The 18,060-nt window shown below is 40.8% G+C and overlaps 2 protein-coding genes across 2 annotated transcripts in view; both read left to right on the top strand.

Annotated features, from left to right (window-relative positions):
* The window catches only part of LOC134570919 (mitochondrial ornithine transporter 1-like), a 184,756-nt gene that overhangs the window by 103,173 nt on the left and 63,523 nt on the right, over positions 1-18,060 (top strand). The window lies entirely within an intron of this gene.
* LOC134570900 (mitochondrial ornithine transporter 1-like) overlaps positions 1-18,060 on the top strand; it is a 30,645-nt gene that overhangs the window by 3,213 nt on the left and 9,372 nt on the right. The window contains exons 3-5 of the mRNA XM_063428898.1: positions 6,513-6,650; positions 9,761-9,933; positions 12,636-12,794. Of these exons, the coding sequence (XP_063284968.1) occupies positions 6,513-6,650; positions 9,761-9,933; positions 12,636-12,794 (470 nt within the window). The remainder of the gene's footprint in view (positions 1-6,512; positions 6,651-9,760; positions 9,934-12,635; positions 12,795-18,060) is intronic.

Genomic DNA, 18,060 nt, shown 5'->3' with positions numbered 1-18,060 from the left:
TTTCTTCAATCCATCACCGTGGATGGTGTCCAAGTGACTCACAAACTGTAATTCGACCTACCCGTTACGCCAGGCATCAGTCCCACGGCACCATGCACGGGTCAGGTCCTCACTTTACGGCTGCATTTTGTCCAAGTCTGTTCTAAAACCATTGCAAGTTCATACATATCATTCATTTAAACCCCCTACTGGTCTTTGGGTGTACTACAGGCTTCTTAGACATTATCGCATTTCATGTACAAACCATCGAACCACTGCATTTTTGCCTACACACTGACCCCTACCGGTCATTCAGTGTACTACAGGCTTCTCAGACATTATTGCATTTCATGTAAAAACCAACCAACCACCGCATTTTTCACCTACACACTGACCCCTATCGGTCATTTGGTGTACTACAGGCGTCTTAGACGTTTTTTGCATTTTTATGTACAAACCAATAAACCACTGCATTTTCACCTACACACTGACCCCTACCGGATTTTGGTATACTACAGGCTTCTTAGACATTATCGCATTTCATGTACAAATCAACGAACCACTGCATTTGCGTCTACACACTGACCCCTACTGGTCATTTGGTGTACTACAGGCTTCTTAGATATTATCGCATTTCATGTACAAACCAACGAACCACTGCATTTGCGCCTACACACTGACCCCTACTGGTTATTCGGTGTACTACAGGCTTCTCAGACATTATTGCATTTCATGTACAAACCAACAAACCACTGCATTTGTCACCTACACACTGACCCCTATCAGTCATTCGGTGTACTACAGGCTTCTAGGACGTTATTGCATTTCATGTACAAACCAACTAACCACGGCATTTTCGCCTACCCTACCGGTCAATCGGTATACTACAGGCTTCTCAGACTTTATTTCACTTCATAAGCAAACAAACTAACTACAGCATTTTCGCTTTTATACTGACTCCTATCTGTCAAACGGTAGGATTAGCCCCTTAAGGACATATGACATGTGTGACATGTAATGATCCCCTTTTATTCCAGAAGTTTGGTCCTTAAGGGGTTAAAGGGTATTTTAACATACAATCAGCATTTCTGACCCCTACTGGTCAACAGCAAAACTGTCTTCACATGTCATATACAATTTACCAGCCAATATAAATTACACATAAGATTGTTTTAAACATAACCATAAACCATAAATTAAACTCCAGCACGGGCTCAACTTCAGGTTTAATTCACAATAATTTACATTTCACATCAAGACCAACAGGGGTTCTATCAACACTGCCACCTACAGGTCTGTCAAGTACGTTGACAATTTTCATGGGGTTTTACAAACACCAAAACACTGACACCTATAGGTCAACAGACAAACATTTCACATACCAATCAGTATCCAACTACACTGCCACCTATAGGGCACTCGGCAGATCTCCAGTGCACTTGCATTTTGCAACACCATGTTCACTGACCCCTACCATTCAATAAGACATACAACAATTCACATAGCAAGCACTATATCAACATCTGGTATAAATACATATATTATTACACAGTAGCAGACGCATCTGTATATACGTAACTGGTAATATAGTTCATACATTTTTCACAGCACGCTGCTCACACAACAGACTTTCCCCTAGCAAGGGGACATACAACTTACAAGGTAGGGACAGACCACATTTTCACTTGTACATACGGCACTTAATGGGTTAAGATTGATACATATTTAACCAGTATGGCTACGATGTTTAATATTTACACATCACGGCACTTTACTTTTCACATATACTGTACGTATTAAGATAAGCTTGGTCTATGCCACATTTCATACGGTTTTATCCATTCAGGTTACAGTTACTACTAAAAACCTATACGGATTGTCAGGTTCAATACCATACTACCAGGTACATACACCTGCTCACGTAGTTATTCATCTCTTACCTTCCCTGGAATAGTAATAGTGTACTGGCAATTAGGGTTCTAGGGCCCAATAGGTATTACCCCCTTTTTTCTCTGCATTATGCGTCGGTTAGTGGTCCCGTGAGGCCAACACCCCGCCTCACAATCGGAGGCATACACCCTTCGGGCCACTCATGAGCTAGCCGCCTCGCATTGTATCCTAGAGAGGGCCTCACCTGTCACTCCCCTTCCTATTTTCTGGTTACTGTCACCGAGAGGCCAACATTCTACCACAACATTCAGTGGCCACACAAAATCCCCTCGCGCCAAGCATAGATAGAGCCTCTCAAACCAGTCACCAAAAAAAAAAACACCAAGCCTAATCGTTTCGCCTTACGGCTTAGCTAGCAAGCCAGTACAAGAACCCTGGGTACAAATAATAATTGCAATCTTTATTGTTATTTAAGTATTTCTCCAAAAGATGGTGAAGAATCACCTCTTCCTAGCATCCCGGCTAGAATTGATACACCTTCAAGCAGAGGAGATGTTGCTAGTCCAGCAGCAATCAGATCCTGGAAGATCCCACACATTACCACCGACCTAAGGAGGTGACAAATCCCCTACCCTGCTACAGCAAAGAAAGCAGAGTTATTCAAACTCCTCCATACATCAACGGACAACACGGAGGCAGGGGAAGGCCCAGCTACATCAACTCAGGTGACACCCAGGCTATGCTAGCCTCACTCATAAACTCATGAGCCAGAAAAAATTTATGATAGACTGGCAATCTCGAGTTGGTCACCACAGCTCTCACAAGGCTGGGCCTCACGCTACTCTACAACCAGCACCAACCAAAACTGTTACCTGGTACAATCAATTCTTATGACACACAAGACGTTAACCCTGCACATATGATCCCAGCACATTGGGGAAGCAAGGCATATATATGTATGATGATGTATCGGTGATGGTCAGATCCAGGGATTCCAGGTAAATCGGGAACTGACCATCCATTGGTTGGGTTGGCATTTGGAATATGTAGAGATGTTTATTTGTGCAGGTACCCATACAGAAGGGAGTTTGTCCCAAACAAATGGACGAGCACTCTCAGGCTCCAGGTACCAGCACCTCTGAACTACCAGAGACCATTGATATGAGTAGTTGCATTGCATATAGACTGTTGCATATATGTTCAAATGGTTCAGGGCACATGACAAACCATGTGTCCCAATACAACTTACAAATAACGTACTCACCATCTGTACACACTAATGCATTTTCAACACTACTGACTCATCACCCTTCCAGACTTGTAGTAGTTTTACTAAAGCTCTGGAGCTTCAAAGGGCTCCCATACAGGTATCATAAACACACCTTCAAGGAATATAGCATGCCCTCACTTACAGTCAGCACAACAAAACCATTGGCTGTAAGCACACTCATAGCCAAGATTTGTAGAGGGGTCTTCCAATCTCCACCATTTACAGCATGGCACCAAACACAAACACATTGGTATTGTCACAAGGAATCTTCCCTTAAACAAAGACTAACCATAGACTTATTGGCACCACACACCTCCGCTACCCCAAGTCTCAACTCCCTCATACCCTCTGAGGAGTTTTCTTACTATACAACACCATTGATCTACCTTTACAGCTATCACTCAAGCATGGGTTGAAGCTTGGTTAAGTAAGACCAATATCATCAACGCAGTAAACGGCTACCATCTACCCTACACACTGGCACTTACATGGCATAAATTGGGCAATCCTTTCCCTGCTCAACTTTCGAGCTACAGATTAGCCTACTATCGATATTCGCAGATACTCTGTGCTGGTTCTGATAACATATCCAGAGGCCTTACAGTCATACACTATCTAGAAGACTTCATGTTGATCAAAGATAACATATTTTTCACTAGAAGCCTCACGGCAGCTTAGTCTGGTTGACCACTTGGGCGTCCCAGTACCCCATAAGAAACAGAAGGCTCAGACACTATCATCACATTACTGGGCATACGACTTGAGTCGGCATCCATACACGCAAGTTACCACAAGACAAATAGGGAACATTCTCAACTACATCAATCACTACCTCCTGCTTAGTACTTACAACTGCAAGGAACTACAATCCCTACCAGGTTCCTTAATTTCAATCATACTACAAGACCACGCTTTCACATCCAGAGTACTTTCCCCTTTTTTCCACACTTCAAACATGACGATCAGAGGATGTCCCTAGACACCTCAGCAACAGCAGACCTGCACATGGGGGGGGAATTTCTTAACCACTTGGCATGGTAAAAGCATGTTCCTTCCAGGATTGTCTGACACTTCTCCAACCAGATGGTCAGATGCGGCGTCTACCACGGGTTTGGCAGCGATCTACCTGGAACAATTGCTTTGGAGCTGTTGGCCATGGCATCCAGGTTTGGAAATGTTTCCACCACCTCAGCCCCTTTGGGAGATCTACCCCATTGTAGCAGCTGCTGTGGCATAGGGTAAATCATGGTCAGGGTCATCAATCCGTTGTTACTCAGACAACTAGGCACATGTCATATCATCAACAAACGGCACTACTCATCCATAAGGCCATGATATTTCTGGAGAACTCACTTGGTTGGCCACTTATCACATTTCTTTTTCATGTACCAGACGGGGGTATACATCCCTGCTGACAATTGTCTCATTTATATTCCAGGCATGTTCATCATACGCTTCCTACAGCCGCCCATACAGTCACGGCCACTCTTTCGTTCCAGAGACAAAATCATGGATTAGACATACTCATGCAGCATAGCATGCACTATCCCATCTAGCACTTTCATCCCATACTTGTAGAACACATAACACAGCTTTTTACCTGGCTTAAAGAATCTCATTGGAACACAACATAGCTCAACCTGTGTCATAACATTTCTCCTAGGTTTTGCTTCTTTTTGCCACCTTAAACTATCTCACACACCATTAATTATATATTTTACAGGCATTCAACAACACAGGATAACCTATGGCCAAAACTACCATAACTTCATGCTATCATACTAGACAAGAATATACTCAGAGGTTTTCAGGAATCCATTCCCCCACGATACTCTCAGAGATTACCAATAGCCATCCAACTTTTCATCCTTATCGGACCTATTAGATCTACAACCATTCAATTATACTACCAAGTCGGCCATTACCAGCCATGCATATTGCCTTTTATGCCTTTCTCGGGCCAGAGAATCAACTACCATCACCACCACTCAGACAGATCATTGTCTTCAAGGATCCCACGTACGTAAACACATATATCATTACCTATTGGCTCTACCACATTCCGAAACGAGTCAACACGGACCAACAGTAGAAATAACATACTATCCTACCCCACAACAAATGGTGTCCACTTTCGGTCCTAGATTCCCACCTTCAAAATTCTTCCAGGAATTAAATACTGTAATGCATTTAAGGAAATGTCTGGTTAATTTGTATATATTTGTTGACTGTATTAAATCTTTGATTATTCATTTTTGCCCTCTTTATTTACAGGCCTACCATATCGTCGGTCTCGGCACACCACAACCGACTTGCTCCCTTTATACTATCCTACGCTTATGCTGGATCCTAACTCCATATACGGCTATTTGCCCCTTACACAAGTATTAAGGCCATTTGGCCTGTATTTGTGGGAGGGGCTTAAATTAATTCACTCCCCTATATAAGGGACACCCCTTACCTGACTCATATCGCTTGAGGTCAGCATCAGAATGACCCTCCCACCCACTCCTCATTTCAACACTTTCTCTTTTCTTTCTATTTACTTTACTTTCTTACTCCTTGGTGGGCCCTCTTTATTTACAGGCCTACCGTATCGTCGGTCTCGGCACACCACAACCGACTTGCTCCCTTTATACTATCCTACGCTTATGCTGGATCCTTACTCCATATACGGCTATTTGCCCCTTACACAAATATATATATATATATGTATCTGTTTTTGCCACAGCTACTGTATACATGATGTGAGTGGTATTATTGCTTCTATGACAATATTTGAGACCCTGTCCCTGACAGGGTCTGAAATATTTCAAGGTAAGGGATACCATTGATCTCTAAAATATTTTACTGCCCCAGTACTTCAGTATCCCATTGTACAGCGCTACGGAATCTGATGGCGCTATATAAATAATAAAATAATAATAAAATGTTAAACAATAAACAAATAACTGACAATTGAATTGTGTACATTTACATCATTTTATTTTTAGTTATCCCTGCTCAGAATCTATACATAAAATAAATTTGTCATCTTGTATGTGTGTGCTAACTATGAAAGCCATGCTACAAATAAATATTTTTCTTGTTTTAATAACATTTAAAGAACATAGTAATTAATTAATTAATAATTTAATTATAAAAAAACCTTTATCAAAAAATGTATCAAACTATTCTGAACTAAAAAGTAATCTAAAGTACTAAAATGTAACAGAAAAATTAACAAATCTACGTTTCACTCTATCTACTATCTTAATTAACATATAAATAACTATGTTTCCCGTTGTATATCTTGATACATTTTCAACATTTGGCATTTATTTTATGTTGGAGAAGAGCGTTTTGAAGTTTAATCTTTGTGCCTGCATTTTAGTAATCTACACAATGCGACTGCAGGCTCCATTGCAGCTGCATTTGCTTCATTGGCCCTTTGTCCTACAGAGCTCGTGAAATGTCGTCTTCAAGCCATGCATGAAATGAAGTTATCTGGGAACATTATAGAAGGCCAAAAGTAAGTTACCCTAGAATTTATTTTTAATGTACTAATCCTGCCATGCACACAATTCACACTTCACAGCAATATTCAACAATTCACACACATGCCAAGAGCAACTTAATCAATATCACCACCCTCACTATATGACTCCAGATTCAGACTAGGATTTGACATGCATATAAATTATTTGTTGGTAGTTGATTTTTTTTTTTGCAGGTATATATACTGAACAAAATTGTAAATGCAACACTTCTGTTTTCCCCTCCACTTTTCATGAGCTGAACTCAAAGATCTAAGACTTTTCTATGTACACAAAAGGCCTATTTCTCTCAAATAGTGTTCACAAATCTGTCTAAATCTGTGTTAGTGAGCACTTCTCCTTTGCTGAGATGATCCATCCACCTCACAGGTAGGGCATATCAAGATGCTGATTAAGACAGCATTATTATTGCACAGGTGTGCCTTAGGCTGGCCACAATAAAAGGCCACTCTAAAATGTGCAGTTTACCTGTATTGGTGGGGTCCGGGAGGGTCCGGGGGAGTTGGCGGGGGTTCAGAAAACCAGTCAGTATCTGGTGAGACCACCATTTGCCTCACGCAACACATCTCCTTTGCATAGAGTTGATCAGGTTGTTGATTGTGGCCTGTGGAATGTTGGTCCACTCCTATTCAATGGCTGGACCTGGAACACAGTGTCGTATATGCTGATCCAGAGCATCCTAAACATGCTCAATGGGTGACATGTCCGGTGAGTATGCTGGCCATGCAAGAACTGGGATGTTTTCAGCTTCTAGGAATTGTGTAAAGAGGTGATGGTTGTGGATGAATGGCACAACAATGGACCTCAGGATCTCATCATGGTATCTCTGTGCATTCAAAATGCCATCAATAAAATGCACCTGCGTTCGTTGTCCATGACATATGCCTGCCCATACCATAACCCCACCGCCACCATGGGCCACTCGATCCACAACGTTGACATCAGCAAACCGCTCACCCACACAACGCCATACACGCTATCTGCCATCTGCCCTGTACAGTGAAAACCTCTCCAAAGTGCCAGACGCCATCAAATGTGAGCATTTGCCCACTCAAGTCTGTTACATCGACGAACTGCAATCAGGTCGAGACCCCGATGAGGACGACGAGCATGCACATGAGCTTCCCTGAGACGGTTTCTGAAAGTTTGTGCAGAAATTCTTTGGTTATGCAAACCAATTGTTGCAGCAGCTGTCCGTGTGGCTGGTCTTAGACGATCTTGGAGGTGAAGATGCTGGATGTGGAGGTCCTGGGCTGGTGTGGTTACACATGGTCTGCGGTTGTGAGGCCGGTTGGATGTACTGCCAAATTCTCTGAAACGCCTTTGGAGACTGCTTATGGTAGAGAAATTAACATTCAATTCAACGGCAACAGCTCTGGTGGACATTACTGCAGTCAGCATGCCAATTGCACACTCCCTCAAAATTTGTGGCCTTGTGATGTGTTATAAAACTGCACATTTTAGAGTGGCCTTTTATTGTGGCCAGCCGAAGATTTGTGAACACTGTTTGAGAGAAATAGGCCTTTTGTGTACATAGAAAAAGTCTTAGATCTTTGAGTTCAACTCATGAAAAACAAAAGCGTTGCATTTATAATTTTGTTCAGTGTAATATTACTGAGTCTTGTGAGTCATCATGGGTAATGTCAAGAAGGAGCAACACAAATTAGCCAGAGAAAACAATGAATATATATGTATATGTATATGTATAGCAAATTTACACTGTTATACAGGCTGTACACTTACTACTTTACATTTTAGGATAGTGTCATTTCTTCAGTGTTGTCACATGAAAAGAAATAATAAAATATTTACAAAAATGTGAGGGGTGTACTCACTTTTGTGAGATAGTGTAAAAGAAAATGTGGTTCATCAGACCTTTTTCCATTGTTCCATGGTTCAGATCTGATGCTCGTGTTCCCTTTGAAGATGCTTTCAGTGGTGCACAGGGGTCATCATGGGCACCCTTGCCGGTCTGTGGTAGCGATGCCCCCATACACAGAAAACTGTGATGCACTGTGTGTTTGGATAACTTTCTATCTTGGCCAGCATTACGTTTTTCAGTAACTTGGGCTACAGGAGCTCTTCTGTGTGATTAGACCAGATGGGCTAGTCATCACTCCCCACATACATCAATGAGTCTTGGGCACCCACTATCCTAACATCGGTTCACCTGTTGTCTTTCCTTGCATCGCTTTTGGTAAGTACTAACCACTGGTAACCAGTTTGGAGATGTACTGACCCAGTTGTCTAGCCATCACTATTTGGCCCTAGTCACAGTCACTCAGATCTTTTCACTTGCCCATTTTTCCTGCTTCAGACACATGAAATTTAAGAACTGACTAATCTATTCCACCTCTTGATGGGTGCCATTGTAACAATATAATCTGCCAGTGGTTTTAATGTTGTTGCTGATCAGTGTAAGCATATAATGTTTTTAAATTCCATACTCATATCACAGGAGAGGGGCTGGGGAGACACACACAAGGTTGTTCACTAAAGTGAGAATTCATAGTGAATTTCAAATTGAAAGCTAAAGTAGCCAAAGTGGAAAGATAGATGACAGGAGTATGGTCCGGTTTGGCTATTTTAACTTGAATTTGAAATTTACTTTGAATTCCCAATTTAAATAATCTAGTGCAGGGGTTCCCAACCCAGTCCTCAAGTACCCCCTAACAGACCAGGAGTTAGGGCTCACCCTGGTGTGTCTTTTATTGTAATCCCTAAATTCTGGACTGTAAGGGGTAATTGAGGACTGGGTTGGAAATCACCGATCTAGTGCAATTCTCTCTCCTCAGTTTCCCTCCCAGCAAATCATTTATGGGAGAAGAATTAAACTGAGGATATCAGCCACAATATTTTCCCTGTGCTGCACTAGCCTGAACCTAGCCCTAAAATAAAATTAATAAATAAATCCTATAACATGAAAGACACATAATGTCAAAGTATGTATTTCAGGTAAATATTGCCATCCTGGGTTTCTGATTCAGGATTTAAAAGACAAATCTCTTTTGAGACTGGTGGAAGTTGTAATTTCTAACTGACATGCAATAACCATAATAACCTGTTAGTCCTGTAATATCCATAGCACAGTGTGGTCAGTGGTAAAGAGTATTCTACGTACAGATGGTCCAATGGGGTTTTATCACGGTTTGTCCGCAACGCTGCTGAGAGAAGTGCCCGGATACTTCTTCTTTTTTGGAGGCTATGAATTGGGACGCTCATTATTTATATCTGGAGAGAAAACAAAAGATGAACTGGGTAGGTAATGCTACATATTTACTCCTTCCTCTATCTTACTTTCCATTCTGATGATGCATTTATTTTTGTATTCAACCCCATCACGAGCCTCCGAGGAGGTTACTTTCATTAAGGCGCCTTCTCACGAGGTGGAGATACATGTCCTACAAGTAACTGAATGTCCATATGGGAACGGTCTACCGAACATACTACTGTGAAAATATTAAATTATGACAAAACTCTGCAACATCTACTCAGTGCTTTTGAGTGTTTATCTTTTCAAAACTGTTACATGGCTGTTCTCTACACACTGATTTTTGGGGAATGAAATCCAAATGGAAAAATAAGCCATGGTGTGACTATAGCTTTATAGAGTTGAAGAATTCTTCCAAATCAGCTATGTATGCCTCAGTTATTCCACCTAAATTTAATTAGCAAAAATTCAGACGTTAGCGAAAGACCCTGATAAACACTACATTGGAATTTTATTGAAGCAAAATAGTGTTGGTTTATGGTAGAAGGTGACAATGGGCAGAGCTTGAACTCCCAAATCTTAACAGTAAGTGGTAAGTGAGAGAAACAGGCATATTATGGCATAACATGAGTTTATACATAAATAATAAAATTAAGCAGGAAAACAAATATGCATATTATTCTCTGAAACTGTAAAAACCTATAATAAAGAACAAACTAAATGTGCTATACAATAAGATGATTTTTATAAAGAACAACATACATTCATATACTTACAATGGTAAGCAGAGATGAAATCCACAGTGGGTGTGTACACAAAGAAAAAACCCATTAATAATATGTATTGTATTGTGATAGAATAGTGATTAGACATTACTCACAAATAATGGAGCAATGACCTGTTCTACAATATGTAGCTCAGATGGATAACAATGGATAACAACATTGATATTACGGTATTGCATTGTGATAGAATGGCGGTTAGACTTTAATCGCAAATAATGGAGCAACTACCTGCTCTACAACTGGCAGCTCAGATGCATAAAACATTGATAATAGAATAGTGATTAGACATTACTCACAAATAATGGAGTAACAACCTGCTCTACAACTGGTAGCTCAGATGGATAACAACATTGATAATACAGTATTGTAATGTGATAGAATGGTGGCTAGGCTTTACTCGCAAATAATGGAGCAACCACCTGCTCTACAACTGGCAACTCTGATGGATAACAACATTGATAATACAGTATTGTGATAGAATGGTGGTTAGGCATTACTCTCAAATAAGAGAGCAACTACCTGCTCTACAGCTGGCAGCTCAGATGGATTACTGATAGGATATCTATTCAAATACTCTGTGGTATATTAATCTGCATATAGGAAGAAATATAAACAAAGATACACCGGATTACAACGTTTAAATTCAATTTAGTAACTAAATAGCTTTTTCGAGAAAACTGTCAGTTTGATTAGCAGACATTCTAGGGAGGCTCACAATCTTCTATACGGCAAGTAGATCCAGATTACACCTAAGACACATGTTTGGAAACTGATTTACTGTATTTCTGACTTGACGTTCCCCTTCCACTGGTGCTTGCATCGCGTATTTCACTCACCCTGCTTAGTCAGGTGCTTTATGCTTTTGCACACCAAATACTTATGACACAGCAATGTAACTGACAACAACATGCAGTAAACCGCTGAACAATTTTTAGAAAATGCTGAGATGGAGATTTTTATGCTAGAAGCTTTAAAGATTATTCAGATGACTGATTTGCTAATAATGATTTGAAGAGGACCTGTCTTGTTTATATTTTTTATGTTTTACAGTACAGTCATCCCAATATATGCTACTGATATATACTGTTTTGTTAAATAGTGAGCAGAACTATATATAAAGTCAGCTTAGCACCAACTGATCCAGGTATTGGGTGTAGCTATCTTGACTAATAATTGTTGAAAGATTCACCATTCATTATACAGTTTCCTCAGTTTCCATTCATTATACAGCTTAGGGTAGACAAATTTATCTCAATCAAAACTTACCTCTTACAAAATTATTCACTGAAGTGAGAATTCAAAATTAATTAAAAAAGTAAGGTCAAAACAGCCAAACCAGAAAAATTATCTAATTCAGCAATGTGTCGAGTTTGACCACTTTGGACCTAAATGTGAAATTTACTTTCAATTCTCACTTTAGTGAATAATAATGTAGTGAATAATAGTTAGATTCTCTTTGTGATGTGAGTTTGCTTAAAAAGATTAACTTTAATAGCGCTCAGTTTGGGAATTTGTCCAAATTGAAATCATGGGAAATGTGAGTTTATTTGCACGAAGAATACATATACATCTACATTTGCGCCTTTTCCGAAGGGTTTTTCCGAAGGATTCTAGAGTGCAATATTAATAATCTAATATACAAAAAAAAGGGGGGGGTGAGGGGGATTCAAACATATTTGTATATCCAATGTAACAGTTCCTTTTTAATGAAAGTCAAGAAAGTGCTAATTAATTTATCTAAAAGAGTGATTATTCTGAGATGTATTTAAAGAGACACATTTCTTGAATGCCTATTTTTTTTATTTACCATAACAATTATTGTTATATTGATATTGAAAGTGATTTACTTGTTTGTGTAAGCTTATGGCAATTGCCAACTAACATGCTATGTTTATCTATCGTTCTACTTCAATACAAGTTAATTGACTATAATTTATCCAAAATTAACATTTTGTCCTTCCTAGGGGTTCTTCCCCTGATGATTAGCGGAGGCATTGGAGGGATCTCCTTGTGGCTAGTTGTGTTTCCAGTGGATTGTGTTAAATCCAGAATTCAAGTCCTTTCTATGATGGGAAAACAAGCAGGATTCATCAGGACATTTGGAAGAATTTTGAGAAATGAAGGTATACTATATATATATATGTTTCTCTAATCTACCCTCCATTATTTAAAGTGAATCTGCCATGAAAGGTTTACTTTGACATTTAACAGCTCCCAGGATAGTAATGATATAATCTATGCAGCCTGCAGTTGCTCCAGCTCTGCTCCACACCAACAAATTGGTTTCAGGGTCAGTACCTAGGCATCAGAGCATCCTATTCCCTCTGAAAGCTTGAGAAATGCTGCTTGCTGGGGAGTTAAAGAGTGTCAATGAGCATGAGAGCTACTTTTGGGAAATGGGAGGGTTCTTTTGCTGTCCCTGACACTCAACCCTCTACTTAGATACTAAGGATTGATTGACGGGTGAGGGAAGAACAAAAACTTTAAGAGGCATTAAATTAAAACGCTTGGATTTCTACTAGCACAATGTAAAGATGAAATTTAACGTTTCTGTAATTTAAGGTATAGATACCATGACTGGGACACTTTAACAGTGATCATAAAACCAATAACTACCAAATAAAAAAAATACATCTTTTTTTTTTAAATTAGAAGCCCCAATGACATTTTGACACTTTTCATACATTCAATCTATCACTAATTTCTGCTAAATTGTGTGTTGTTTACATACATATACAAGATTGTTATTATTATTATTACTCGCATTTATAAAGCGCCAACAAATTCCGCAGCGCTGTACAATTGGTAAAAGGAAAAACACAATAAGAACAGACCGATACAACAGGTAGAGGACCCTGCCCGTGAGCTTACAATCTAAAGCAGTGTTTCCCAACCCAGTCCTCAAGGCACACCTACCAGTCCAGGATTTAAGGATTACCCAGTTTTGTCTAAGGTGTTTTTAGAAAAAAAAGAAAAAACACCTTAGACAAAACTGGGTAATCCTTAAATCCTGGACTGGTAGGTGTGCCTTGAGGACTGGGTTGGGAAACACTGATCTAAAGGTTAAACTAGGGAGATGAGACAAGAGGTAGCAGAGGGATTTGTATGTGATTGAATTGTTGCTATGAAATTTGGATATTGATATCTGATATCTGGGGCAAGGAGGAAAAGATAATAAATAATAAAGGCTGCGGAAAGTAAAATCATAAGAAAAGGAAAACTGAGAGAAAAAAAATGACAGTGAACCTTTAAGGGATCCGTTAGGGGTTGTCAAAACCGTGGAAAAGTTGACTGCCTTCACATTTACTCGTTTTTAGCTGAGTATCAGGAAATAGTGCCATCCATACCATTTGTGTTGTCCGCCTACATTCATTCACACTGTCATTCACGCAAACACATACATGCAATTAGCTATACACACACACACACATCACTAGCCACTGGCACACATACATAGCTTGCACATACCCCCAACTAGTTAGTAAGAAGCCCCCCCACAACCCCACGAGCGTGAATACATAGTAACACTCAATCATAAACACACATTAATTGATACAAAGATACAAATTAATATACAAGATGCTAATATGCATACACCACAATCACAGACCAATTAACAAGCATACATATAAGCATACTGACAATCATACTACACAGATTTATACTTACATTCCTGCACAGGCTCATACTGACACTCGTACATACACTCACACAGACATTCATTACAACAATAGGTATTTTGTGTAAACAATATTGGTACAAATATATATGAGCTGCTACCACCAGCGTGTAAGTTTCTCACTCCTTAACATAAATGATAATAAAACAGCGTTAAACTGTGTGGTATAGAAACCAACCCCAGTCAAAGAGGTGGAGTGCTTTAACACCAATCACTTAGCCCCCCAAAAATGAAATATATAATCTATGGGGGAGAGATGGAAATATAGTGTAATATATCACTACAAAGAGTGAATATTGGTGTAATAAGGTCCACTCACATGGAGGTGAGTCTCACTAGGATAGGCTCAAATCTCTATCGCAGGCGTGTATTTTGGGGTCACACAGACATTCACACTGACATTCAGACACACACATCCACAAATTACACATATCTCCCCAAAGTGAGATTCCGAGAATCGAAAGTCTGTAAGGGAAAATGTAATCCACAAAAGTAAGCAGTGCTGTTTTCAGCCATTATTGCTCTAAATTTTATTAAAGACACGGAGGCTCCTATTATGCTTCTCTTTCTTTAATTCTCCCTCAGCAGCGAAGAGAGATATATGCAAAAGAGATAAAAAAGAACAAATAACATAAGCATATTGACAGTGCTATCCTGGGTATCCACCCCCTTAGTATATAAGGTGTAGCACTTCCTGTTTCTTCCTCTTTCTTCGCTGCTTCCTCAGGAGATAAGTACACCTTTTATCTATAATGTGCTCTGGTGGGATTTTCTGTTATTGTGCTGTATATAACCCGGTTTTTTACTTATATTGGGATAGACTTTAACGTTTATTCCCCTTTTTTCCCACTAGTTTACTCCATTATCTGTTTTTTTACTGTGCCTTTACTATACCTCTTGTGTGACCGTGTTGCCCTCCCTTCCACCTTTGGGCTTATCTGTTTTCGCTCCCTCCCGCCCCCCCCCTCCGGTTGGGGCTCCCCCCCCGGTCACTCCATACTGGTTTCGCCGACGGGACTCCACTGTCTCCCTGTCAGGGCACCTGAGGTCTCTACCTTTGAGAAGGGTAGAGACTTAGTTGTTTATCCGTCTAGACACGCCATATCTCCCGTTCCTCGCGGTCCATCCAGTCATTCTAACGCTGGCCGCAAGGGATCCGCTTCCTTTTCTAACATGACGCCCGATACGTGACGTCTTGACGCTATCCCGAGCGACCTGCCAATCTATTGGCTTTATCCAATCAGCACCCAGCTGAGGCGTGTCTACTCTCCGGACTCAGGGTATTTAAGCTTGCTTCTCTCGTCAGCTCATTGCCCTGTCGTGGTTCTAGCTTGTCTAGTCACTCAGTGCTCTTGTATTCTAGTATTCTCTTTGGTTTTGACCCGGCTTGTTGTACTATTCTGCTTATCTCTGTTATCCCTCTGACCCGGCTTGTCTCTCGCTTACCTGTCTTCTCGTTCCCTCGACCTCGGCTTGCCTCTGACTATTCTCTGTTATTCTATGTACGTTAGTCCGGCCATTCTAAGGCCCGGTATACGTACCTTTCTACTGTTTGTACTCTGCGTGTTGGATCCCTGTCCCGATCCTGACATTACGACAGGGCCAATGGATCCTGCAGGTACAAACAGTCAGCTTGGTTCTTCCGACCCCAGGTTTGATGCCATGGAACACAGGATGGATCAGATGGCCCTAGCACTACAGGCGCTATTGTCTCGTGCTAGTAACCCACCAGAGGAGACACGTACTCCTTCGATCTCTCCTGTAAGTTCAGGTCTAGAAGTAGCTACTGTTGGTGCTTCTTCTCGTATTACTCCACCAGTACGTTATGGCGGTTCTCCTGAGAAGTGTCGTGGCTTTTTGAACCAGATCAGCATCCATTTCGAATTACAACCCCGCTCCTATCCTACAGATAGAGCGAAGGTTGGATTTATTGTTACGTTACTCATTGAGAAGGCTCTGCGATGGGCTAATCCTTTATGGGAGAATGATAACCCGTTAGTCTATAACTATAATGCCTTTGTAGCTGCTTTTAAAAGAACTTTTGACCCCCCTGGTAGGAAGGTCAATGCAGCTAGATTACTGTTGCGCCTTAGACAGGAAAATCGAACACTTGTGGATTATGCACTAGAGTTCAGATCCTTGGCGGCAGAGGTTAAGTGGAACGAACAGGCTTATATAGATGTATTTTTAAATGGGTTATCAGATGTAATCCTTGACGAAGTCGCTACTAGAGAGCTCCCTGAGAATTTGGAGGATTTAATTTCTTTTATCTCTCGCGTTGATGAACGCTTAAGAGAGAGGCAGAACACTCGAGATAGAACTCGTAGACCCTCCTTTAAACTAGCTCCTGCATTTCGAAATTCTGAGATCGAAACCTCACGTTTCCCTGAGCCTATGCAGATAGGGAATACTCACCTCACAGAGGAGGAGAGACAGTACAGGAGAAGGGAGGGTTTATGTATGTACTGTGGTGACAGAGGTCATCTACGCCTAAATTGTCCCAATCGTTCGGGAGACGCTCGCACCTAAGTTTCTCTAGAGGACAGGCCTTGGGTGTATCTATTTTGTCCTCTGTTCACAATTATAAAGATCACAGGCTTCTGCTACCTGTTTCTTTGACTTGGGAGAAGGGAGTAGTAAAAACCATGGCTTTGATTGATTCTGGAGCTGCTGAGAGCTTTATCGATCAGGTTTTTGTTAACAAGCATACTATCCCATCCCAGTTAAGGGAGACACCTCTGGCCGTTGAGGCCATAGATGGTAGACCTTTACTTGAGCCTGTTATTTTCCGTGAGACCATACCTATTAATTTAACTGTTGGTATCTTGCATGAGGAAGACCTATCCCTGTTGATCATTTCCTCTCCTTCTATTCCCATAGTCCTGGGGTACTCCTGGTTGAAGAGACATAATCCTATCATTAATTGGGAGCTAGGGGAGATAATCTCATGGGGTCAGAATTGTCAAGAAAAATGTTTACGGAAGGTCTCGCCCCTTTGCCTGGCGAACACATCGGCTAACTCCTCTAATCCTACAGAGACTCAAATACCGCCTCAGTACCTGGATTTAAAGGCAGTATTTGATAAAAGGAGAGCCGATACCTTACCTCCACACAGATCCTTTGATTGCAAGATTAACCTACTCCCTGGTACCATGCCTCCCAGGGGTCATGTATACCCGTTATCTACTAAAGAGAATTCTGTTCTAGAGGAGTATATTCACGAGAATTTAGACAAGGGGTTCATTAGGAGGTCCTCCTCCCCTGCCGGGGCTGGATTTTTTTTTGTTAAAAAGAAGGATGGTTCACTTAGGCCTTGTATTGATTATCGAGGTTTGAACAAGATAACCATTAGGAATGCTTATCCCATTCCTTTGATTACCGAACTCTTTGATCGTTTAAAGGGTTCTACTATTTTCACCAAGTTAGATCTCAGAGGGGCATATAACTTGGTGAGAGTCCAGCAGGGACACGAGTGGATGACGGCGTTCAATACTCGTTACGGTCACTATGAATATACAGTTATGCCGTTTGGGTTATGTAATGCACCGGCTGTATTCCAGGATCTGATAAATTAGGTTCTTAGGGAATTTCAGCAGGAGTGTGTTATTGTATACCTGGACGATATACTCATACATTCTAGAGAGATTGAGACTCACCACGAACAGGTCAGAAGGGTTTTGCACAAACTTCTTCAACATGGTCTGTACTGC

This window comes from Pelobates fuscus, chromosome 1, assembly GCF_036172605.1.
Source record: "Pelobates fuscus isolate aPelFus1 chromosome 1, aPelFus1.pri, whole genome shotgun sequence".
Lineage (NCBI taxonomy): Eukaryota > Metazoa > Chordata > Amphibia > Anura > Pelobatidae > Pelobates > Pelobates fuscus.
Note: the sequence above shows the minus strand (reverse complement) of the source record. Positions and strands in the feature narration are given on the sequence as shown.